At 40.0% G+C, this 25,278-nt stretch overlaps 1 protein-coding gene across 1 annotated transcript in view; it reads left to right on the forward strand.

The window, feature by feature from the left end:
- LOC107689938 (integrin alpha-M) overlaps positions 1-22,274 on the forward strand; it is a 30,194-nt gene extending 7,920 nt beyond the window's left edge. The window contains exons 9-30 of the mRNA XM_016488124.1: positions 2,306-2,453; positions 4,423-4,496; positions 13,249-13,366; positions 13,597-13,733; positions 14,133-14,279; positions 14,370-14,570; positions 14,705-14,838; positions 15,020-15,162; positions 15,251-15,399; positions 15,701-15,832; positions 15,932-16,002; positions 16,138-16,279; positions 16,506-16,604; positions 20,476-20,555; positions 20,637-20,723; positions 20,815-20,893; positions 20,998-21,093; positions 21,363-21,443; positions 21,558-21,668; positions 21,748-21,858; positions 22,004-22,114; positions 22,194-22,274. Coding sequence (XP_016343610.1) covers positions 2,306-2,453; positions 4,423-4,496; positions 13,249-13,366; positions 13,597-13,733; positions 14,133-14,279; positions 14,370-14,570; positions 14,705-14,838; positions 15,020-15,162; positions 15,251-15,399; positions 15,701-15,832; positions 15,932-16,002; positions 16,138-16,279; positions 16,506-16,604; positions 20,476-20,555; positions 20,637-20,723; positions 20,815-20,893; positions 20,998-21,093; positions 21,363-21,443; positions 21,558-21,668; positions 21,748-21,858; positions 22,004-22,114; positions 22,194-22,274 — 2,532 coding nt within the window. The remainder of the gene's footprint in view (positions 1-2,305; positions 2,454-4,422; positions 4,497-13,248; positions 13,367-13,596; positions 13,734-14,132; positions 14,280-14,369; positions 14,571-14,704; positions 14,839-15,019; positions 15,163-15,250; positions 15,400-15,700; positions 15,833-15,931; positions 16,003-16,137; positions 16,280-16,505; positions 16,605-20,475; positions 20,556-20,636; positions 20,724-20,814; positions 20,894-20,997; positions 21,094-21,362; positions 21,444-21,557; positions 21,669-21,747; positions 21,859-22,003; positions 22,115-22,193) is intronic.
- The last annotated feature ends 3,004 nt before the right edge of the window (positions 22,275-25,278 follow it).

A 25,278-nucleotide genomic window follows, 5' to 3' on the forward strand; every position in this document is an offset into this window, starting at 1 on the left:
TGACAAAGCAATCTCGTGGCCACAACATTTTATCATGTTCCCACGAGTTAATATGACGTGGCCACAACAAAACTGAGTGAACTAAAGATGTCCTCTCCCGGTCACCGTACATATGTACATAGGAAGGGGTAAAGAATAAGCATATTTGGCCTGTTGTCCTCTGGGAATGGAGGTGAGAAAAGTGGCAATATATAGACTTACTCTGATGCTAACTGGTTGGATTATCTGAAAATGTTTCTCTCAAACGTTAAAATAAACTTCATTAAGAATAGGAAAAAATCTAAACTAGTCAAAGTGCTATCTTTCAGATTTAGTAACTGAATCAAATATAAGATAACCTGGGTAATTGAATGGTTTTAAAAAAGTATTTCTCTGTGCAAATTACCTGATTGATGACTGTTCTTTGAAGAGCAGCAGTTTTCCAGAAGAATGGCAGCATTGGCTGTCTGACCTAAAACAAATATATATTATAAATTAAATCACATCATAATAAAACAAAATACATTGTAGATTTTGACACTTAAACTAGAACATTGGCATGAACAAAAGGAGTGAAATTTACGCTACACTTTGGAAATTATGATATATTAAAAAATTATGTTGCTAAGATGCACCACTTCTCCTCAGAGGGCGTCTCAGGTGAATCCAAAGTGAGCTGCAGTCAATGTTTGGAGCCTCTGAAAACAGTTCAGGAGAATGTGTCTGCAGACTTGTCAATGGGGAATATGTTAACAACTTAAGCACGCTAGCTAAACTAACGTTAATTAATACACATGTACATTTTACTAATAGCTAACTTTTTAAAATTAACGTAGAAGTTCCTAATTACCAGTTAACGTTAGCAGCTTACCAAGATAGCTAACGTTAGACTAATTTTACAACATAAACCCACTCAAATATATACATTAAAACACTTTATGTTATGTTTTGGTAAATAGACTATTTAAAACGTTTCTGTAAATTCTCCCTTACTTTCTTCTGACAACGTTAAATCTCTCTGAAAACACTTGGCGGTTGTCACCTCGTGCTGACTGAAGGCAGCTGAAGCGGGAACAAATGGTTCGAAACAGCACCGGGCTAGAAAAAATTATATAACATGTTATGTCTGATAAACATGTTATTTAAATGGTTTTATGTATGCATACTAACCTTTGTCTGAGGTAAATCTCTCAGAAAATCAACGCGCGCAGCAACGGAGCAGTTGAAGCTGTAATAAACGGCTCGAAACAACGTCATGCTAGAAATACAATTTAAAAATATTACAACATCGAACAACTTTAATGTTATGTTCTTGTTATATGTTATGTTATGTTATGTAAACATGTTATTTAAAATCGTCTTATATATTCACACTTACCTTCGTCTGAGGTAAATCTCTCATAAAATACCTCACGCCGTCAGCGCACACACAAAAACTGCAGTCAGTGAGGCAGCGGGGGAGGAGTAAGAACAGTGATGCTTGGAGTCGATTCCAAAAAGATTCGATTCACGGCCGTCAAGGATTTCGAGTCTTGGGTGATTCAGCTCCAAATGCGAGGCCTGAAATGTCCATGCGTGATATTACTGTGTTCATTACCTTGATTACCAAACTATAACAAAGCCCGAGATACAACACTACCCGCGAATTTGTCGATTTTTTATTAATCTCACTCAAATTTTGCGATTATGTTAATCAAAAGACTCATTTAGATTAATTCAATTCGGATTAATTGAAACTTGCCTACAGGTTAAAAAATGACTGGTCAATTAATTTTTAACCGATAAACACCCCAAAAAACATGACAGTGCTTGCTCCTTATGACAATTAACCATGGTACATAAAAAAAAAACATGGTTATTGTAGTTAAAAACGTGTATTCCTAAAACTGTGGTTATACAAATATGGCAATCAATCTGCCAAAAAAGGTAACTACACTTTTACTATAATAAAACCATGGGTTATTTTCATAAGGGCTGGTATACTGGAAATCTCTGAACATGTTTAGTGTGTGCAATCAGAAATATCCTGTATCCGAAAATCTCAGCACACTTGCCTAGGAAATTTTCATACACAGGTCGTACACCTTAAGTTTCATTGAAATTTCCATTGTCTGATTGATCCCGGAAATTAGTCTTTTCACGCAGTGGTGACTACTACAGTGTTTACAATTTCAGAGAATAATGATGACAAAAAGTTTGTCTTTGCATGAACTTATCAGTCAAAAAAGTGAGGATTCTTTACCTTTATCTTTGCAATAAATGATATAATAGAACTAAATTTTTGAATGTTCCAAAATGACCTGTCTAGTTTTTTCAATTCCCAAAGATTGGTGAAGCTTTTGATGATGCCCGCACAAAGCAGCAGTTACATGTTATTGCATCTGCTCCTGTTGCTGAACACGTGTTTAATGTGACTGACTTTGACGCATTGGACAGCATCCGTGAACAACTGGAAGAAAACATTGCTATAGAAGGTAAATTTACAAATAAGAGCAAAGAACACAATAAAGCTGTAGATGAGGGAAACAATGAAAATGGAATTGACAGTCAGTGTTGCATGAGTGCTGAATAGGGGTTGAAAGACTTCTGATTATTTTAAGTCAACTTTTATGTGATGAAAGTCGAGTCGAAGTCGACTAGTTGCTGATGACGTCATTAATGAACAAATAAGTCTGGAGCTGTGACAAATACCTTGTGCACAGCTATGGCATATGACACAGCGCTGCCCACATGGCTATTGCTCCTATAACAGCTCATTTTTATCAGTTCTTTGGGTCATTATATTTCTCACAGCTTTCTGTTCGTTCTAAATCAGATACAGATAAAGTAGCACAGTAAAGATTACATTCATATGAATGCATTAGTGAGAGTCATTGCGTATGTGAATTAATTCTACATGGCAGCATCTCTCTACTAGTACTGAAGCTGTGGGATTTAGTTATTAAGAAATATATGCTTGAACTTTTCAGTTTCTAAACTATTTTATTGAAAAATCACAGAACAGTGTTGACAATACATTTCCGCGCTGAATGACTCTGTGCGCGTGATGTACGCGCTACTGTCTGTAGCCTATGTGTGTGCGTTACAGTGCAGCAGCGCATTAGATTAGAACGGCGATTAACTTACCTGTACAATAAGCTGTTTAAAACGTGCATTCTCTTTTTGAATGTTCCAAAATGACCTGTCTAGTTTTTTCAATTCCCAAAGATTGGTGAAGCTTTTGATGATGCCCGCACAAAGCAGCAGTTACATGTTATTGCATCTGCTCCTGTTGCTGAACACGTGTTTAATGTGACTGACTTTGACGCATTGGACAGCATCCGTGAACAACTGGAAGAAAACATTGCTATAGAAGGTAAATTTACAAATAAGAGCAAAGAACACAATAAAGCTGTAGATGAGGGAAACAATGAAAATGGAATTGACAGTCAGTGTTGCATGAGTGCTGAATAGGGGTTGAAAGACTTCTGATTATTTTAAGTCAACTTTTATGTGATGAAAGTCGAGTCGAAGTCGACTAGTTGCTGATGACGTCATTAATGAACAAATAAGTCTGGAGCTGTGACAAATACCTTGTGCACAGCTATGGCATATGACACAGCGCTGCCCACATGGCTATTGCTCCTATAACAGCTCATTTTTATCAGTTCTTTGGGTCATTATATTTCTCACAGCTTTCTGTTCGTTCTAAATCAGATACAGATAAAGTAGCACAGTAAAGATTACATTCATATGAATGCATTAGTGAGAGTCATTGCGTATGTGAATTAATTCTACATGGCAGCATCTCTCTACTAGTACTGAAGCTGTGGGATTTAGTTATTAAGAAATATAGGCTTGAACTTTTCAGTTTCTAAGCTATTTTATTGAGAAATCACAGAACAGTGTTGGCAATACATTTCCGTGCTGAATGATTCTGTGCGTGCGATCTGCGCGAGATGTACGCGCTACTGTCCTATGTGTGCGTGTTACAGTGCAGTAGCACATTAGATTAGAAAGGTGATTAACTTACCTGTAAAATAAGCTGTTTAAAACGTGCATTCCCCCGTTCAATTTCAGTAATATAATCATTATAATAATGTCTTGTGGAGCGCTTACAGAGTATGCATTTATTTGTAATTTTAACTGTTTGGAAATGGAGCGTAAATGTGGAAGTCCTTCACAGATTTCTTATCATGTTGCGCCCCCTATAGGACCAGTGACTAGTCGACGTCAAGCTTAAAGTGTTATGGCAGAGCATTGAAGTCGACTAGTCGATTAGTCGGTGCAACCCCTAGCGCTGAACAAAAAAAACTTTATCTTTGACATTTGCTCACTATGGTCAAATTACAGCCATGCTGATATTGTAACAGCACAGTCACAGTCAATACGTTATTGATTATGGTATGATCTTAGATCATGTTCACTTCTATTAAATACTTTTTTCCCCATATATTCTTTTAGGTGTCCAGTCCACTGGCGATTCTGCCACAATGGAGTTTGCTCAGGATGGATTTACTGCAGTGTTTACATCCAATGTAACTCAATTTGCAAGCATTTGAAAAATATTTTTTTATTGGGCATTTTTTTATTGGTCAACTGTTAACAGTTAATGGTACACAATATCAAAATGATACAACAACAAACTCCTTAAACTAAGAAAATCCTTAGTTATAACTAGCGGTGACCCCGAATAGTTGAAGATTCGATGCTTCGATAGGAGGAGCCCGATTCGACTACCAATCTCACAATCGAATATTCACGGGGTGTTATGATCATGCTATTTTGGCTATATGGGGGTGCTCAAATGTTTGATTGCACATAGAACTACTGGTTTTCTCCCAATATGTTAATATACAGCCTATTAAAATAATGCTGTAAATAAGAATCTGAAAAGAAAGAAGCTTCAAATAAATATTTTAACGTGCGTAAATAAATCCAACTACCCCTATAGATTTAAGTTTCACTTTCCATAATCCGTGACCGACAGAGAAGCATCATGGCGGCAGGGATTTAAAACTTTAACAAGACTCAAACTGACACAGACAGAGTGAAAGACTGGATTTTTTCGATTAGGTAGGACATGTGATTTCAAAACATTTCGGCCGGTTTATATATATTGTGTATATATTATTTATCTCGTATAAGATGCATTTGGTTAAGCTTCATTGAAGTACTACGGTGATTATCTATTCAGCGCGCAGCGCGAGCAGGATAAACAATAATGCAGAATATTAATAACTATGACTGGGAATGTCATATACATAACAATTATAATGAGAACACTATTATAATAAAACGCGGTGAATTTTAGAGTTTAGTTGCTGTGTTTCTGCACGTTGTTGCATGAAGAACGCGTCCACAAAAGGAGTTAATTCAGAGCCGCGCAAACACGTTCATGCATTCGGGGCATTTTGTGCAGATAGTGTCACAAATCCTGTCCATGAACTTCCGTCCGCTTGCCACCAGAGGTCACCCTCCCATTACATTGACTTTAACATTACACAGACTGTTGCATGTCACTCTGGACTACATTTCCCATCATCCATTGCACTGATTGCACACAGCTGTAACCAATCACACACACACTATATTACACCCACTCAGATCCTTCTCAAACTGCCAAGTATTGTTTAGCGTATATCCCTTTCCTAGAGATAGCTACTTTACGGAGCCAGTTCTCTGCCTTAGTTGTTACTTCTAGTCAAAGTCTAGTCATAGTCTTGCCTTGCCTGTTTTCCCGTGTTCTGATTCTAGCCTGTCTATCTCGTTTCTGAATGATCTCTGCCTGCCTTGAAGTATATCGCCTGTCTTGGATTACCCCTCTCGTCTCGCCCTGTTCAGATACTGTTCACCCCTCGCCTGGACCATTGTCTGTGTTTCGGATTTACCCTTAGGATTACCCTGTTTGGACATTGTTCGCTGGAGATTTACCACGCCCGTTCACTGGACTACTCTTGTGTCTTGCCCTCAATATACCTGTTTGCCATTGTCTGACCCTCGCCTGTTTTGACCATGTCTTAATAAAAGCATGCAAATGGATCCGCACGTCTCGTCTTGTCTCGTTCGCCCCATAACAGATAGCCTATAAGTCGTAATATTAATGTTATGTTGTACAAATAACGAAGCGTATTCTATATGAGATAAATGATGATTTAAATTCGATTGATTAAAAACCTGCTGCTTCATTCTACTGGTCATCTTCAGCATGCAGCTCAAAACAGAAATGCAGAACATAAATAACTGTCATATACATAACATCATAATGAGAGCACTATTGTAAAAAATGTTGTGAATTCTTAGGGTTTCGCTGACGTTTAATATTAAATGTCTTTTAATCAAAACATAAAATATTATTTACCCAGTTTGTATTAGAGGGTGACACGGGAGTGGATTTTCAAACCTCTCCCGTCCCACTCCCACAAAAAAAATCCCATCCCGTCCCAATCCCACGAAGAATCTGGGGGAAAATCCTGTCCCGTCCCAATCCCAGAAGAATGACTCCCATTCCGTCCCACCCCCGTGTTGTGTTCTTTTTTTGGCCGGAATCTGTCAGTTACAGTAAAAAAAATACAGTACAGATCACAGCATGCCCACTTTAGTTGAATAAAAATCCAAAATGTAGTTTTTTGTTATTTTATTGAACTGAAAGCCAGCTTAAACAATGCACAGTGTGCATTGTGCACACATTAAATTTCATGTAAATTATCCATGCTAACACACACGTTTTCTATTTTAATTTTTTTCATTTGAAAGTAGATGTCGTGTTCTTAAACAAAAGAGAGCAGGTCCGTTGAACGTGTTAACTCATTTGCCAACATTTATTTCTCCCCCTCTCTTCATACAGTTCTTCCCTGTTCACATCTCCCCTTCTAACAACACATGAAACAGTAAGCCAATAACATGACTATTAATTAGCCCCCAAAATTACTTTTGAACTTAACCCCATCATTAATCACTAATAATTGAACTAGTGCTTTTTCCCATGCAACATTTAACTTTTTCCCTTCTTTTTTTTAACCCACTGTACGTGAAACCCAACTATAGCTCTCTGAAATCTATAAGTCTAGTCTCTTTGGTTGGATCACTGTCCTTCCTGATCGTGTTTTGTATACCCCGGGAGTTTGGACTGTTTGAGCTGTTGACGATTCCAGGGAGTGCTCCCCCTCTTCTGTTTGATCACCAGTTTTGGGGAAACTTTCAGCTCATGGTTCAATGTTCGGCATAGGAACAAGATGACGTCTGTTCCTTCTGAGGATGCCTTGAGGGCTTTCCACTAAGTAAGAACGAGGTGCTGAATGGGATGCTACCACGGTACCCTCAGTCTTAGTGTCTGTGATCCAAACTCTCTGACCTGAGGAAAGGTGACTGAGTTGTCTTGCGCGGTGACGTGTGTTGTAACTTGCAGTCTGCTTCTCTCTTATTCCCTTTTCCTTTGCTGCTACAGTGGTGTAATCAGGGAGGCTCGGAATCAGAAGCGAGTGATGCTGTGGTATTGGTGTGCATAGCCTTCGCCCCTTTAGGAGCTGAGCAGGGCTGTAGCCATTTGGCAGTGGTGTTGTTCTGTAAGCCAGCATTGCCAAATAGGGGTCCTTTGCTTTGCTGAGAAGATGTTTTACCGTCTGAACATGACGCTCAGCTTCTCCATTGCTTTGAGCAAATTGCGGGCTGCTGGTGATGTGACTGAAGCCATAGTCCGCTGCAAAACTTGCAAATGTCTGGCTGGAAAATTGAGCTCCATTATCTGAGAAAAGGAACTCTGGAATTCCATGCTGTGGAAACATAGACTTCAAGTGTACTATTACATCATCTGATCTTGCAGGGGTTAATTTGGCAATCTCCACAATTCTGGAAAAATAGTCCATTACCAGTAAATAAGTGCTTCCATGTATGGAACCTATCCCTTTAATAGAAGATCATCATGGACTGCGAGAACTGCTCTTTCAGGCCAGAATTTCCTTACCTCTCCTGTTATGTGGCTGAGGTCTGGCCATCCTTCCTGGCATCGCTCCATCACCTCAGAACAGGTGGGGTCCATTTTCATCTGTTCTCTGAGTTTTGCCAAATAGGTAGGGCAGGATGGCATGCACCCTACAACAGTCTCTACATAGATGTTTGTGTCTTCCATCAAGTTAGCATCAGAATTAAGTTCTCGCAGGCTGTTTGTTACTGGTGAACGAGACAATGTGTCAGCTGTAACCAACGTCTTGCCAGATGTATGTGTGATGGTGTAATTGTACCTCATCAACCTCATGCGGAATCTCTGAATTCTTGGAGGAAGTTCTGCTAGCTCTTGAATACCCAGCAGGCTCACCAGAGTTTTGTGGTCTGTCTCCAGATGGAAGTGATGTCCTATAAGGAAGCCTTTAAACCTTTCACATCCCCAGGTCAGAACCAAGGCCTCCTTTTCCACCTGGGCGTACCGTTGCTCTGTGGGCATAAGTGAACGTGACGCATAAGCCACTGGTTTCCAAAGCTCCTCCTCTTTCTGTAGAAGAACTGCACCAAGGCCGTATGATGATGCGTCAGCAGACAGTTTCAGTTCTTTGTTCGGGTTGTACAAAGCTAGTACAGGGGTGGATGAGAGCTCCCATTTAAGTTCACTGAAGGCCTCTTGCTGGGCTTTTCCCCAGCCCCAGTGGAATCTTTTTGACAGAAATTCCCTCAGTGGCCCGTCCTTCTCTGCAAGGCATGGTATGAATTTACCTAATTGGTTTACCATACCAAGGAAGCTGCGAATTCCGCTGATGGTGGATGGCTCTTTCATCTCCAGCACCGCTCTGGTCTTGTCTGGATCAGGTCTTACCCCGCTCTCTGAAATTATATGACCCAGAAACTTGACCTCCTGTCTGCCCAACTCACACTTTTTCAATCCTGGCTAACACTGTGTGTAGTCTCTCATCATGCTGAGCCTGTGACTCACCCCAGATGAGCACATCATCCATATGGCACACAACACCAGACAGTCCTTCTAAGACCATTGACATGCGTCTCTGAAAATGCTCTGGTGCTGAAGCAATGCCAAACGGCAGCCTATTGAAAAAAAATCTTTCAAATGGGGTTATAAATGTTGTATATTTGGCTGATTGGTCTGACAGTGGAATCTGCCAGAACCCCATGTTTGCGTCCAATTTACTGAAGACCTTGGCCCCACCCAGCAGTCCGAGAGACTGCTCTACAGAAGGCAAAATGTACTTCTCCCTACATACAGCCTCATTCAGTTTGGTGAGGTCAACGCAGATACGTACTGCCCCATTCTTCTTGGGCACCGGTACCATGCCCTAGCACCAGTCGGTTGGCTCCTCAACCTTTGTTACGACTCCAAGCTGCTCCATGCGCTATAACTCCTTTTTAACCTTTCCCAACAAAGGAAGTGGAACTCTCCTAGGGGTTGCCAGGGAGAATGGAGTCACATTCGGTTTAAGCTTAATGGTGTAGGGCTGGCGTACCATACCTAGGCCTTGACACAACTTCGGGTACATTCTTTTGAGCATATTTGAATCCACACTGTCATGCCGAGCTATAAGATGAAGCTTTAAAATTGCTGGCCGACCTAGAAGTGCTGTGTGCAGATCTTTAACTACATACACATTTTCTTGCACAGTGAGCTCACCTTTGCTAAGTGACTCATGGGACATCCTAATAACAGAGAGTGGACTGCCACCTGGCCCCAGTAATGGCTTGTCTGCATTCTCTAGCGTGAATGCCCCTTTTGTTATCTCTCTGAATGTAGACTCTGGAATGACTGTAATGTCAGCACCTCTGTCGATTTTAAATTTTACTTTATGGTGTCTAATGAACAGCTTCACAGCCCAAGCATCCTGGCCTGTCTCTACTCTGCCTAAAAACCAGGGCTCTGATGATTCATTGCACTCTTCTGCTTTAATAGCATGCACTGTTTTGGCAGTTGTACACATCTTGCTGTAGTGCCCTTTTTTCCCCGCACGTGTGGCATGAAACATCTTTGGCTGGGCACTGCCATTTCCCATGACCAGGTGTTTTTCCACATCTTTGACAGGGCCTTTTATAATTTTTGTTCAGGGTTGATGTTGATGCATGCTTAGGAAAACTGCTGTTTTTTTATTTTGATGGTCTCTGTTTTGCTGTTATTTTGTTTATTTTTGTAGCCACTGCATCAATTTCAGCTCCACCTCTTGACTCACCTCTTAAGTCAGTCTGCTGTTTTTTAATAACTTCTGATTGTCTTGACATATTAATAGCTTTCTCAAGAGGTCTCTGTCCAGCTGCATCCGCTCAGATAGTATACTGTCTCTTAGACCAATTACAAGTCTATCTCTGAGCAGTTCATCATGAAGAGCACCATAGTTACAGTTTTCTGCAAGAGCATACAGGGCTGTTATGAAATTATCGACTGGTTCATTTGGCTGCTGCACTCTTTGAGTGAATCTTGCTCATTCATAGATTATGCTCTTTTTGGGCATGACAAATCTGTTGAATGTCTCTTTAACAGTTTCGTACTCCTGCCACTGCACTTTGGATAAAGGCTGTCCTCTTAACACATCATCTGCCTCATCTCCCATGTAGTATATTAATGTTCACCTGATTAGCCTGCGAGCTGACATGTAAATTACTGGCCAGTCGAAATCTTTCAAACTGCCGTATCCATTTCTCCCACTCTTGAGGTTTTGAGAAATTGAATGGCTCCGGAGGCTGAATCGTAAAGGTGGCGCTCGGAGGCACGCTTACTCCCGGCTGGATTTGTTGCTGAGCTGCTGCGGGACCCGCGTCATCCTCGCTCATGCTGCTCGCTCAACTTCCGCCAACTTTTTTTTCTGCTCTCACTCTGTCGCCCCTCTATTATCGCTTTACTTCTAACACCATGTCATGTTCTTAAACAAAAGAGAGCAGGTCCATTGAACGTGTTAACTAATTTACCAACTTTTATTTCTCCCCCTCTCTTCATACAGTTCTTCCCTGTTCTCTCCCTTGACTCCTCCCAGCCCCACTCTCTTAAAAAGCCCCATAAAAAACACATAATAATCACACCACAGTAGACATTTCACTCTCTATAAATAAATTTTTCATACATGGCGTTTCGAAGTTTCTCACTCTTCACATTACAGAGACGGCAGAAAGCGCATCCTGTTTGCTTTAATTATTTTACAGAATTGCAATGTTTCGTTTGTTGTTCCAAGTGCACACAAACAAACATAGAGTCTTTACAGATTCGAAAGATGTATTACTTTTATCTGTACGACCAAAAATTATGGAGTATTTTAAGAGCAAGTGAGCGCACCGGCGCCTCCATCTGTCCCGCAGTGAGCGCGCTACTGTTCAGCTCCACACTCTGCACAGACACTTGAATAGCGCACATTTCTCTAAGTTATTAGATTGAGCGGCCATGTAAAGTTGTTACTACATACATCTTTCAGATGAATAGCCATGTTTGAGGGCAATAAATGATAGGTGAGCGTTTGGATGTCCTGCCCTATGTATACTATATTACCACATAGACCAGCCATTAACGATCTGTCCGTCACGGACTGCGTATGTCATTCACTTAACCAGCCACACCAAAGCAAACAGGAGGAGAGCATAAAGAGACCCCTAACTAGAATTGAGTTCAAAATTAAAATATACAGTTTATAGTTTGTTTATATAAAAGGTATATTTGTGTATAAATTTGGGTACGATTCCTGGTCCCGCCCACTCCCGTTGACATTTTTTCCTGTCCCGTCGCAATCACGTGATAAATAGGGATTTTGTTTCCCATCCCGCGGGATTCTCGTGACCCGTGGGATTCCCAAAAAAATGTCAGCCTCTAGTTTGTATCTGCAAGGCGTCCGTTACACATTTTCCCAGTGTGTTAACATCAGTAATTATGACTGTCGAATGTCTGACTTGACTCTTGGTAATGTATTTTGCCCCGCCCCCAAAACATATGATTCGACTATCAGTCGAATATCGGCAAGATTCGAAAATTCCGATTCGGCTATGTAAATCCTTAGTCGGGGACACCCCTAATTTGTGGGTGTTATATTATATTATTTAATATGTGCTAAAATCTGCAAAGATGGACGCTATGTCTGCTGTATACATCCCATTTCATGTTTAGATTCAACTGTACACAAAAAAGTGAGCTGAGGATTTTAAACTAGTTACATCACTAGTTAGACTGTTGAGATATTCTATCAAAAACAAAAATCCTTGCGGTCAGTTGCTGAACTTCGTCTAATGAAGCCAAAGAGTTATGAGTCATGGCAGTGTTGACATAGTAGCGTGTGGGCAGGCAGAATAAAGACCTTTTAATTATACATTTCACTGACAGTTTTTTAGATTTATAAGTCTAAACAGAATGATGCCGTGTAATTACATCCCCATTCATTATATATAGCTGGAGTGCATCAATTTACGTGAATTAATTTGAATTAATTTCGCTCCAGCATCTGAAAATTATGGAGTATTTTAAGAGCAAGTGAGCGCACCGGCGCCTCCATCTGTCCCGCAGTGAGCGCGCTACTGTTCAGCTCCACACTCTGCACAGACACTTGAATAGCGCACATTTCTCTAAGTTATTAGATTGAGCGGCCATGTAAAGTTGTTACTACATACATCTTTCAGATGAATAGCCATGTTTGAGGGCAATAAATGATAGGTGAGCGTTTGGATGTCCTGCCCTATGTATACTATATTACCACATAGACCAGCCATTAACGATCTGTCCGTCACGGACTGCGTATGTCATTCACTTAACCAGCCACACCAAAGCAAACAGGAGGAGAGCATAAAGAGACCCCTAACTAGAATTGAGTTCAAAATTAAAATATACAGTTTATAGTTTGTTTATATAAAAGGTATATTTGTGTATAAATTTGGGTACGATTCCTGGTCCCGCCCACTCCCGTTGACATTTTTTCCTGTCCCGTCGCAATCACGTGATAAATAGGGATTTTGTTTCCCATCCCGCGGGATTCTCGTGACCCGTGGGATTCCCAAAAAAATGTCAGCCTCTAGTTTGTATCTGCAAGGCGTCCGTTACACATTTTCCCAGTGTGTTAACATCAGTAATTATGACTGTCGAATGTCTGACTTGACTCTTGGTAATGTATTTTGCCCCGCCCCCAAAACATATGATTCGACTATCAGTCGAATATCGGCAAGATTCGAAACTTCCGATTTGACTATGAAAATCCTTAGCCGTGGACACCCCTAGTTATAACTGTAAACAAATTACCACTAAGAGTTTCCTTAGTTTAAGGCAACCAGACATCATTTTGAAAAGTGGTGTAGAGGGAAGGAAAACAAACAGATTCAAACCTCTTTATTCAGGAAAGCCTGATCATGAGTTCTGTGGGAGCTTTCCAGGGGAAGGGTGGATATCAGGAACACTATCAATATGGCCGTTCATCAGACTTCCAAGTGGGAAGCGAGCAAGATAGTTACTTTGGTGAGAAATACATCAAATTGGCCTAACATTTATTGTGGGTAGATACAATTTAAATCTAAAATCTAAGGGCTTCCAAACCCTTATAACTTTCTTTTATCTGTGAAACACAGAAAACATTCTGAGTAAATTCCGAGTTCAATATTTCCACATATAATGAAAGCATGTTGTGACTGATGGTTCTGTGAGGGTAAGTAATGATGACTGTATTATATATTTTTTGAATGCATCAGGTTATTCAATGACAATAGCAACACGGTCTAAAAAAAAACTTGTGATTTTGGGAGCACCAAGATACAGGCATAAAGGACAAGTGAGGATTTCAATAATTGGAAATAATGCAACTAATCTGCTGGTGGATTCACCCAAGGTACATATATATATATTTCACCATATACAGTATATGTTATTCTCTACATGTAACATTCTCTTATGTAATATTTTCTGCTATTGGACTCCAGAAACAACCACTTGGAAATACTTGTGAATAGACACATAGATTCAAGGACCAGAAATTATGTTTAGTTACCTAATGACAACCCCTGATAAATTAACCTAAATTAAAAACAGTCAGTTTGGTGTTGATTCAGTTCAGTTCAATAACTGTAAAGTTAATCAATTATGAAATAAGCTTAGTTCAGCTATAAGCAGCTCTACACAAAAATAAGACCATTTAAGCAATAAATCAGCACTACAGAAAACAATTCAAGGCCTACAGTTTAGTTGGCAGAGGATTTAATTTTGAACAGATTTTTTTCTTCTTTCTCAGCCTCAGATTGGATCGTACTTTGGATCCGAGGTCTGTGTGGTTGATCTGAACTGTGACTTAAAAACAGATCTTCTATTAATATCTGCACCATCCTATGTAGACTCTCATTCTGAAGGCAGAGTTTTTGTGTACTTTTACTCTCGGCAGGTAGGGTAAAATACCAATACCAATCCAAGTCTTTTAAAAGCTTAAGAAACTCATACCCTGTATACACTTGTGTTTTTTCTCTTTTTGCAGCCATACTTCACTTTTTCTGTGGCGCTGGTTGGAATGGCAGGCCACAGGGGTCGGTTTGGCTCTTCTCTGGCCAGTCCAGCAGATCTGAATGGTGATGGTTTCAATGATGTGCTGATTGGAGCTCCTTTAGAGGAGGACAGACAGGGCAGCATCTACATCTTCAATGGAGGAGTAGATCAAATCAGTCCCACATATTCACAGGTCTGACTATTTTAGTACGTAGCGTTGTTCCTTGAGTTGCACGTTTTAACCTTTTGTCGACTGCCACTTTATACCACTTAATTTTGACCTTTCTTATCAGTTTCCCTGTTCTATTATTCTGTGTGTGGTTTTAGAGAATTGCTGGATCATCTGTACGCTCAGGTTTACAGTTTTTTGGACAAGCTCTGAGTCAGTCCTCCTTAGATCACAGTGGAGACAGTCTACCAGACATTGCTGTTGGATCAAAAGGAGCAGTTTTACTTCTTAGGTACAGTATACGTCCTGTGACTTCAGTATATTCACACACTTATTCTATCTAAAAGAATTAACTGATTAATTACAAGTAAACATCCACTAAATTCACAGGCAGTAACATACAGGGCCCAATCTTATCTAGTTAATACTTATGTTTTGTAAGTGTATAATGTGTACTTTTCTACAACATACAGATCTAGACCCATAGTGTTTGTGGATGTGAAAGTAACCTACAGTCCATCCAAAATCTCAACCAGTCAAACAAACTGCACCAAGCCGCTGGAAAACACCTTGACAGTATGCTTCAACATGAGCAGATACAAACATGCTATAACAGGTTTCGTCAATTTTTATGACAGACTTTGTTATTTAAAAAAACAATTTTAATGCAAATATCATAAAATAGTACTCAATGACATTTCCAGATTTGGCTGCAAATATTAGCTATACGTTAAAGCTGGATGCCAAGCGATATAACCACAGAGCATACTTCTTGCCCAAAAATCATGTCCTCAGTGATGCTGTAAATGTTACACTAGAGGAAGTGTGCAAAGACCATCCATTCTTCATAGAGGTAAGTCACATATCACTCCTTTTGTTGCAGATATTTCTATACCAGTTTCCTGCAATGTGCTATCTGAAACCCTCCACCTCCCCTAGCTCCATCTGTCTAGATCTGCTACAGGACTTATGTATGCCTACTGATGCAGCAGCAGCATATTTCTCATGCTCACAGCAGCATGTTGGTGTATCTGTTGGCAGTAGAAATACATAAAAATAATAATCGAAAAAATAAAAATGGATTTTTATGAGAAACAATACCAGAGTAAAAAGTAAAAAATCCTTTAATTTATTATATTGCTTGTCTTGTCCAGGCTTGCGTAGAGGATTATCTCAACCCACTGCTTAATGAATTAATGATCACTTTTGAGGGTCTGCCCTCCCAAAGCCTGGAAAACTTACAGCCTGTTCTCTTACCATGGATAAAGAACACTACATTGTGGATGGTAAGAGACTCATTCAATCCTAAATTGTCACAAAGTGGAAATGGTGAGACCAAATGTACATTATATGAGAACATATGTGCATTTTTAATCATATTACAGTTAGATTATGAGATGAACTGTGGATCAGACAACCTTTGTGTTGACAACCTCAAAATGGACTTCAGCTTTGGGTAAGTTAATGGTGAAGTTTGTTCATTTCTGCATCTTGAACACTCCCCCAACCAGCCACTGGTTGGACAGTCAATTAGACTTAATCTAAAATGAGTGAGATTTAACCATGTATCTCTTTTGTTTCTCTGATCCAGATCTGCTAACATAGAGGTTGGGATCATGCAGGAGATCAATGTGACAGTGTTTGTAGAGAACAAAGGAGAAAACTCATACAACACTCACTTCACCCTCAACTACCCTTTTGGACTTTCCTACAGGAGAATTATGCCTCGAGTGGTAAGACAGGATGATGTTCATGGCATGTGGGTTTAAATACAGCAAGAATAGCTCATTATTTAACATTATGAAGATCAAGTTTAATAGTTTAAGTGCATACAAATATTTTTAAAAGAAATATCCATCCATTTTCCAAACCACTTGTCTTATGTAGGGTCATGTGGCTGCTTAGAAAAGGATTTTACAGTATTTATGATCAAGAAACCATTTTTTTCTGTTTGAACAGGGCAGAGCAAATTGCCATTCTATAGATGGCATGCGAGGAATTGTATTAGGGGAGACCATCTGTCAGGTCAACAAACCTCTATTCGCAAGAAACGCTTCTGTGAGTTGAAATCTGTGTGAACAGACACACAAATGGATACAGAGAGGTCTACATATCTGAGACCAAATCTGAGGTTCAAAATATACTTGGAACTTGGAAATAAGTTTTAGTGATAATGCGTGATTGAGTAACTCAAGCATTGCCAGAAGGCTTCTGCAATGACATATCAGAAAGACACCCAGATTCTAATCATTCGTACCGTAAAGGGATTGACTGTAGATTCTGAAGCCTCTGAGGAATTTGTAAATGTCAATGAATACCCTAGTGAAAAAAAAAAAACTATGGCATAATTTCTTTAAAATATATTTATTTCATAAGAAGCATACTTCAAATCCATCAACATATATATTGACATATCACTTAAGACTAGGGTGGCCATATGTGCCATTTAAATGGGACACGTCCTGGCCAGGATTTTTATATTGCCTAAAACATCCAAAGTAGTTTGACCAATAACATGCAGATATTGTACATAATTGACCAATCGTGGCGCGCCACGCGTGAGAAGGTGAGAACGATCAAAGCGATGCAAATACATGCACGTGTTTGTTCATTCATTCATTCAACTTGAAGCTGCGCACCGATCGTTGTATGACACCAAAGTACCATGAGAACGATTTGAAAGCATAAGGAGCTGTCTGCTCTGCTCTCTATAGCTCTCGTGAAATAATGTCATACAACGATCGATCTGCACAGTGCAAACAGCCAAAACCTGGATATTTTAGGCAATATAGAAATCCTTACAAGGGTGCGTCCCGAAAAATGGCCCGTATGGTCACCCTACTTAAGACCTACTGATATACGGAGTTCTGGCATGAAACTTTAGATGGCACAGTCCGATAGGTCTAACTCAATCTGACCTAATGACATCATTATCACATGGCACATCTGGTTGGTTTTCTCCTGTATCAGTAGCCAATGAACTTGCTGCTCAACATTCAAATATATGATTAGTGCTTGCAGTAGCAGTTGCAGCTTGCTTCAGAACAGCAAAATCAACATCTAAGATAAGTGAATGCTCTTCTAATCCACATCGCTGTGTGTATTGTGTGATCTGCCTAGTTGAATTAAAAAATGAGCAAGCATAATCAAGGTCGATGTTTTCATTGTGATGAGTGTATGGTTGATTTCAGCTGCACGCAGCGTCAGAAGCGCGCGCTTATCGCAGTCATATCAATGACAGTGTTGCGGGAGAAGCTGAAGATCATTATCTACGGCTGTAACAGTTAGTTCATAATGAAATGCATTATGGGTAGTGTAGTTCGGAGAAATGTGCTTGTGCGACGTGTGCTCTTGCTGTGCTGTGTAATTCAGAAAACGGAGAAAGAACATTTATATTCTGCTTTTATTTCAGTTCATTCAGGTCAGTCCACCCAGGAATTTTTGTGCACTGTAACTTTGACAACTTTTATATACACGAGAGAGTCAAATGGTATGCATCGTCTAACTTTGTCTCATCATTGCACGAACATGAATTAACAAGATGTTACACTGCCGCTGGGACTGATGAAGTGGAGAAGTCAAGTCCAGTCAAGTCACCTTTATTTATATAACACTTTTAACAATACAGATTGTGTCAAAGCAACTGTACAGCATTAATTAGGAAAATAGTGTCAATAATGCAAAATGACAATAGTAAACACTCAATTTTCAGTTAAAGCAGTGGTTCTCAAACTTTTTTTTCGCGCCCCCTTTAAACCTATAAAAAAATCTGGCGTAGAGCCATTATAATCAGTGACGCTGTGCACACTGGATGCGACGCGACACGACAAAACCCCGACATTAAACTGATGTTTTGTTCTATTTATGACGTACTGACACAAAGTTAAAATGATTTGCAACAGTCGCTTTGTCGCATCCAATGTAGACTTGCGGCACGACGCGACAACTGTAGTGTCCGGTATAGACACAGTGAGTGAAGCCGAGAGCAAGATATGCCTCGTCATATTTTCTGCATTTAGCTTTTAAATGACCAGCACCTGCCTGGGTCTATGCGACTTCATCTATGGCTTTTCTCTTCCCTTTCACAAACCGATCCAAGTTACGTCCTTTGGCTGTTTACTGTTTTATTTCTTTCCTTTTTCTGCTGATGACCCGCACCCACCCAGCAATACTCGTGCGCCCCCCCCTGGCGGACGCGCCCCACACTTTGAGAACCACTGAGTTAAAGGCAGTTCATCATTGAATTCAGTGATGTCATCATCCAGCTCAATTCAGTTTAAATAGTATCTGTGCAATCAAGTTGGCGATATCGCTGGAAATGAAGTGTTCCCAACTAAGCAAGCCAGAGGTGACAGCGGCAAGGATCCAAAACTCCATCGGTGACAGAATGGAGAAAAAACCATGGGAGAAACCAGGCTCAGTCGGGGGGCCAGTTCTCCTCTGGCGAGACGAAACCAGCAGTTCAATTCCAGGCTGCAGCAAAGTCACATTGTGCAGAGGACTCAACTGGTTCCTGTGGTCTTGTCCCGGTGGCAGTCTAGGAGACAAAGTCTTCACTGGGGATCTGTCTCTGGAGAAATTAACAGCAGTTATCAAATGAATAAATTATGATATTTGCTCAGTTGGGTGCTGGGGTCTTATCTATCGGATTGCAACGTATATCCATTTGTTAATTAAACATTACACATAGTGCGTGTCTAATTAGAGTTAAGCCAGTCGGCGTGGTAGCCCAGGCTCACATAGTCATAGCCCACTATTGTTAAACCAGTCGGTGTGGTAGCCAAGGCTCACATAGCCATAGGCCACTATTGTTAAGCCAGTCGGCATGGTAGCCAAGGCTCACATAGTCATAGGCCACTAGTGTTAAGCCGGTCGGCGTGGTAGCCAAAGCTCACATAGTCATAGGCCACTAGCATTAAGCCGTCGGCGTGGTAGCCCAGGCACACATAGATAGTAATACATGCAGTTCACATGGCTCTTCGGAGCAGCAGCAGTACATATATATTGGCGATAGATCTGATTGTTGGGGTGTGCTTTGTTCTTGTTTTGGCTTGTATTGTCCCTTCTATGTCTCCTGCTTTGTGGGGGGTTATTTCATGTATGTTATATTCAGCGTAGCAGAACTATTCCGCCAAGACCAAATACATTAACATTGTCATGTACATTACCATGCCAGTCCCTCCGAGAGTTGTCATGACAGAAATAAAATTATGATTAAACTTTATTTGGAGAATTTCTTTATTGCAAAATGCACATTTCTTAATATTATGCCTAAAATGTGTTTGATTATTATTATCACTATTAATAAGGATTTTATGATCTCTGTATAATATTAGTCTTTAACCCTCTGGGGTCCGAGGGTGTTTTGGGGCCTGGAAAAGTTTTGACATGCCCTGAGGGTTAAATACAAGATATTTAAAGGGCAACTGAAGTATACTTGCAATAGTTCCACTTTAGCACAATCAGATATACTTCAGTATGTCTTTAGTTGGACCTCAGCACCACTTACACATAATTAACGTGCATTAAACACAAAATTAGTTGTTCCAATGTAGCAGAATTGAAGTATACCAGTTTATCAAAAGTACAATTGCAGGGTATTTTTATTTAACACATAAATATGTAAAAGTATTTGTAGTATTCATAGCACAAAATAAATGTATTTCATTTCATTTATACATTTTAGTATATTTTTTTCACTAGGGTACCATTTAATTTGGTAAATCTTTTGCCAGTCTTCATTTTATTTCAGAAACAGGAGTAGAGGCAACTGAAAAAAAATTAGTTAGTTAGACAGTTCACCACCGTCTCACAACTGACTTCTTGACCCTACTGTATCTAGACACACATATGCACAAATTAAAATATATTTTGTAAGCATCCTAAAATGTTTTATAATGCTTTTTAACTTCTTACCTCCTTCTTCTAGGCTGTGTTTGATATTATTTACAGTATTAATAAAGAAAGTCATTTTGACCAAAAGGTGACATTCAGTGCATCTGTTACCAGGTATGGTGTTAATCTGTGTCTATTAAATGAATTATATCAGCATGAAAAGTAGCACTAACCAAAATGTTCTGTCATTTCCAGTGGCAATACAAATCACTCTGAAAACAGTGAACTGTTGAAAATGAGAAACATCAGTGTAAAACATGCTATATATTTTGCCTTGTTGAGGTCAGTGCTTCTGTTTGCTGTAGTGCGATTACAATTATGATTTCTGGACCTTTTGATATTTTGCTTTTCTCACTAGATGTTTCTCTTAAAGACATACAGATTCCAGCATTTACATCAATTTCACCAGTGGGAAGAATAATCTTGAAAAAACAGTTAAACAGATATTGGAGGTAAAGGTGCTTCTGAATTCTGTGTTCCATTATTTCATCTCACATGTACTGAAATAAAATCAGTTGTTGGTATCAATCAGTTTCCTTCTGTTTATGTCTCTAAGGTGAAGAATGAGTTCAGAGAGCTAAATTTAACAGTTTTCATTAGAGTACCTGTAAAACTGGGAGCTGAAAACATCTGGACTAATAAAAACTTGCAGGTAAAAGTGTGTGCAAATCAAATAAATCAAGGAGAAACAAACAAGAACCAAAGGCCTTTATTGTCTATATGGTGCCATTATTGAAGTCCATATTACTTTTGCAGTCGAAATTTGCACATTTAATACTTAAATTGTCTGTCATGCAAAGAATTTCCTTCTTGTTCCATGGAAGAAAGTAAGCCTAGTGAGTTTGGAATGACATGTCGGCAAGAATATTTTGGGGTGAACTGACATTTTAAGTGTTACAAAAATATTTTACTTTGTAAAAGATTCCAGATTGCTTTAGGGAAAGAGACGAGCAGCCCACCTCTACCAATTTTCTGAAAGTACTCAAAAAGAAAAACGTCTTGGTGAGCTACATTTGTTTTAATTTTAATTGGAAATTAATTTGGAATGAACTGATTTAAATGTACAATTGTGTCAAAATAAACTTGTTTGACTGTTGTAACATTTTTTTCTGTCAGAATTGCTCTGTGGCGGTGTGTGCAGTCTTCAGGTGTGAAGTGAATCTAATGAGAAATGAAAGGAAGTTCTATAATATCTCCAGCAATGTGAGCTCTGGATGGATTGAGCAGGTATCTGAAGTTACAGAGCCTGAAATCTTTATTAGATGAGAGATTTCTGCCATTCTAATATACACATTTATTTTCATAGATTGGGATTAGGTCTGCATCTTTTCAGTTGGTCAGTACAGCATCTCTGGATTATGATGAAGACAAATATATTTACTTCTCCGATTCCCTCAGCTCTGTGCCAGTTTGCGAGGTAATGCATATAATTCACTTAAGCTAATATCATAATTCTCCAGCTGTTAGTGACATTACTTTAACATTATACTATCTATGCATCAGAATTTGTGAGATTTTGCTTCTAATAGTTTGAACTCTTTATTGTGTTGGTGCCTGTGAAGGTAAGCACTCAGGTGGAGGTCTTTGAGGAACCCAGCATCCTAAAGGAGGTCACTGGAGGAGTTATTGGAGGACTGCTGATCATCTCACTCATCACAGCTGCCCTTTATAAGGTGCAATATGCCAGCCTTTTCATGATTCTCTAATAGTGTTAATGTAATGTATAATGTTTTATTTTCATTTTCTTTATAGTCTGGCTTTTTCAAAAGAAAGGCCAAGCAACAAAGGAAAGATCCATCACAAGAAGCTGATGAAGTGGAAAATCTAAATTAAAATGAATGCAGAATTGATTAATTACGTTTATTATTATTTTTAACATCTAGTTCTTTCTGTCACGAATCCTGTCCATGACCTTCAGTCTGCTTGCCACCAGAGGTCGCCCTCCCATTATATTGAATCTCATGTTACAAAGACTGTCACATGTCACTCCGGACTACATTTCCCATGTGCCAATTACACACACTATAAAAATCAGTCTCAAACCCCCATTCAACACCGAGTATTGTTTAGCATTTTTTGCTGTCCAAGTGATAGCTACTTAACAGTAGTGATGGGAGAAACTAACCATTTCGAAGCTTCTAATCAATTGAACCAATTGCTTCGCAAAATGATTCACTATTTCGAAGCACTCGAAACACCACACGCTGGTGACCCCTGCTGGTCAAAACTTTGTAAATGCAACAAAAACTCAGACCAAAACATGCATAAAACAGCTTTTACAAACCCAATGAAAATGCTTTCTTGAAAGTATCATGTAGTAAATGCAATAAAAATAATAAAATACCATTAAAAATGAAGTGTCTGTATAATTGTCACGGCGCGGTTCAGGAAAAACACCGTGTAAACAGGGGTTTGGGTCCAAGTGCAGGTTTTATTAAACGCAGGGCAAAAACAAAAGGAAAAAACAGAAACACAAACAGATCTAAGAATCTGAAACAGGCTTGAAACAGAGAGGGAATCTGAAACAATACGGCCACTTCTGGCTTGCATCAGTCTCGGTACAAACAATTACCAATTCTTAGTGCAACTACAAACAATTCTTAATAATCCGCCCAGAGTGGCGTGGGGAAGGCGCATAAATAGCCCTCAGGATGGGCCACAGCTGTGTGTGAGTGAGTGTGTGCACAGGTGTGTGGAGTCAAGGTAACAGAAAAGGAGTCCGGAAGGATGGGAGATGGCGACCTCTGGTGGTGAAAGGGAGAACACCAGGCGCCAGACCCTGACAATAATAGGCCTTTGTGTTTTTAAAATAATTATTATTAATTTGCAAGGGCTTGTTTTGTTTGTTTTATGGAGAGCTTGTCTAAACAGGCCAGTAAGAGACACGGCGCGGTTCAGGAAAAACACCGTGTAAACAGGGGTTTGGGTCCAAGTGCAGGTTTTATTAAACGCAGGGCAAAAACAAAAGGAAAAAACAGAAACACAAACAGATCTAAGAATCTGAAACAGGCTTGAAACAGAGAGGGAATCTGAAACAATACGGCCACTTCTGGCTTGCATCAGTCTCGGTACAAACAATTACCAATTCTTAGTGCAACTACAAACAATTCTTAATAATCCGCCCAGAGTGGCGTGGGGAAGGCGCATAAATAGCCCTCAGCATGGGCCACAGCTGTGTGTGAGTGAGTGTGTGCAAAGGTGTGTGGAGTCAAGGTGACGGAGTTCAGGATGGGCAACAGCTGTGTGTGTGTGTGAGTGTGTGCACAGGTGTGTGGAGTCAAGGTAACAGAAAAGGAGTCCGGAAGGATGGGAGATGGCGACCTCTGGTGGTGAAAGGGAGAACACCAGGCGCCAGACCCTGACAATAATAGGCCTTTGTGTTTTTAAAATAATTATTATTAATTTGCAAGGGCTTGTTTTGTTTGTTTTATGGAGAGCTTGTCTAAACAGGCCAGTAAGAGACTATTAACTACTACTCATCCTTTTAATTACACAAATGTCTCAATAAAAATGTCTACAAATTGATCAAACTGATCCGAGATCGTATAGACGCTGATGCAGTTGTTTGCCGCTGTGGGGCGATCCACGTGAACTCGCATGATTCACGGGTTCACAATTTCAACAGTTCGCCCCTCTAAATTTCGAAACAGTTATGACGCAACGAAGCGTCGTTTACTGAAATCTTGTGACTTTGGCATTTTGATACGCGCTCAGAACCACTGTTTTGAAACAATTGATTCACAAAGGTTTCGAAGCTTCATGAAGTAGTGTTTCAAAAGCGGCCATCACTACTTTACGGAGCCAGTCCTGACATTTTGGTTTGTTTTAGTCCTGTCAAGTATTGCCTGTTTAGTCTAGTCGTCTTTTCGGATTTCTTGCCTGTCTGTGGATTATATTCTTGCCATGCTCTGTTTGACCCTCGTCTAAACTTTTGCTTGTGTTATCGGATTACCCCTTTTGTCAAGCCCTCAGGATATGGTTCGTCGCCGATGGAAGACTCATGCTTGCCCTCGGAATACTCTTTGTCTTGCCTAATCTATATCTGTTTGTTAGGAAAGAAAAGTATTTCCCAGGCTCGGACCCGAGGGTCCCAAACTGGGTTGTGCAACTGTTCATCTCACTGCTGATCTCCCCCAAATCCCACAAAGACCAAGGCAGGCCACAGTCATTTTATTATTAAGGGTTAAATATGGGGCTGTTGAGGCCAGGGCTGTTAAGCTTAGGTTTGGTTAAGGTTAGGTTTGTCAAGGATGGGTCTGTAAAATTAGGGTTAGGTTAGGGTTAGGGTTAGGGTTAGGGTTATAGGGATAAATGCGAAGATTGATCACCCCTGAAGTGATCGGGGAAGGCGCATAAATAGCCCTCAGCATGGGCCACAGCTGTGTGTGAGTGAGTGTGTGCAAAGGTGTGTGGAGTCAAGGTGACGGAGTTCAGGATGGGCAACAGCTGTGTGTGTGTGTGAGTGTGTGCACAGGTGTGTGGAGTCAAGGTAACAGAAAAGGAGTCCGGAAGGATGGGAGATGGCGACCTCTGGTGGTGAAAGGGAGAACACCAGGCGCCAGACCCTGACAATAATAGGCCTTTGTGTTTTTAAAATAATTATTATTAATTTGCAAGGGCTTGTTTTGTTTGTTTTATGGAGAGCTTGTCTAAACAGGCCAGTAAGAGACCATTAACCACTGCTCATCCTTTTAATTACACAAATGTCTCATTAAAAATGTCTACAAATTGATCCAACTGATCCGAGATCATATAACCCATAGACGCTGATGCAGTGGTTCGCCGCTGCGGGGCGATCTCAGTGAACTCGCATGATTCACGGGTTCACATTGATCGC

This window comes from Sinocyclocheilus anshuiensis, unplaced genomic scaffold, assembly GCF_001515605.1.
Source record: "Sinocyclocheilus anshuiensis isolate Anshui unplaced genomic scaffold, SAMN03320099.WGS_v1.1 scaffold1517, whole genome shotgun sequence".
In the NCBI taxonomy this organism is placed as follows: domain Eukaryota; kingdom Metazoa; phylum Chordata; class Actinopteri; order Cypriniformes; family Cyprinidae; genus Sinocyclocheilus; species Sinocyclocheilus anshuiensis.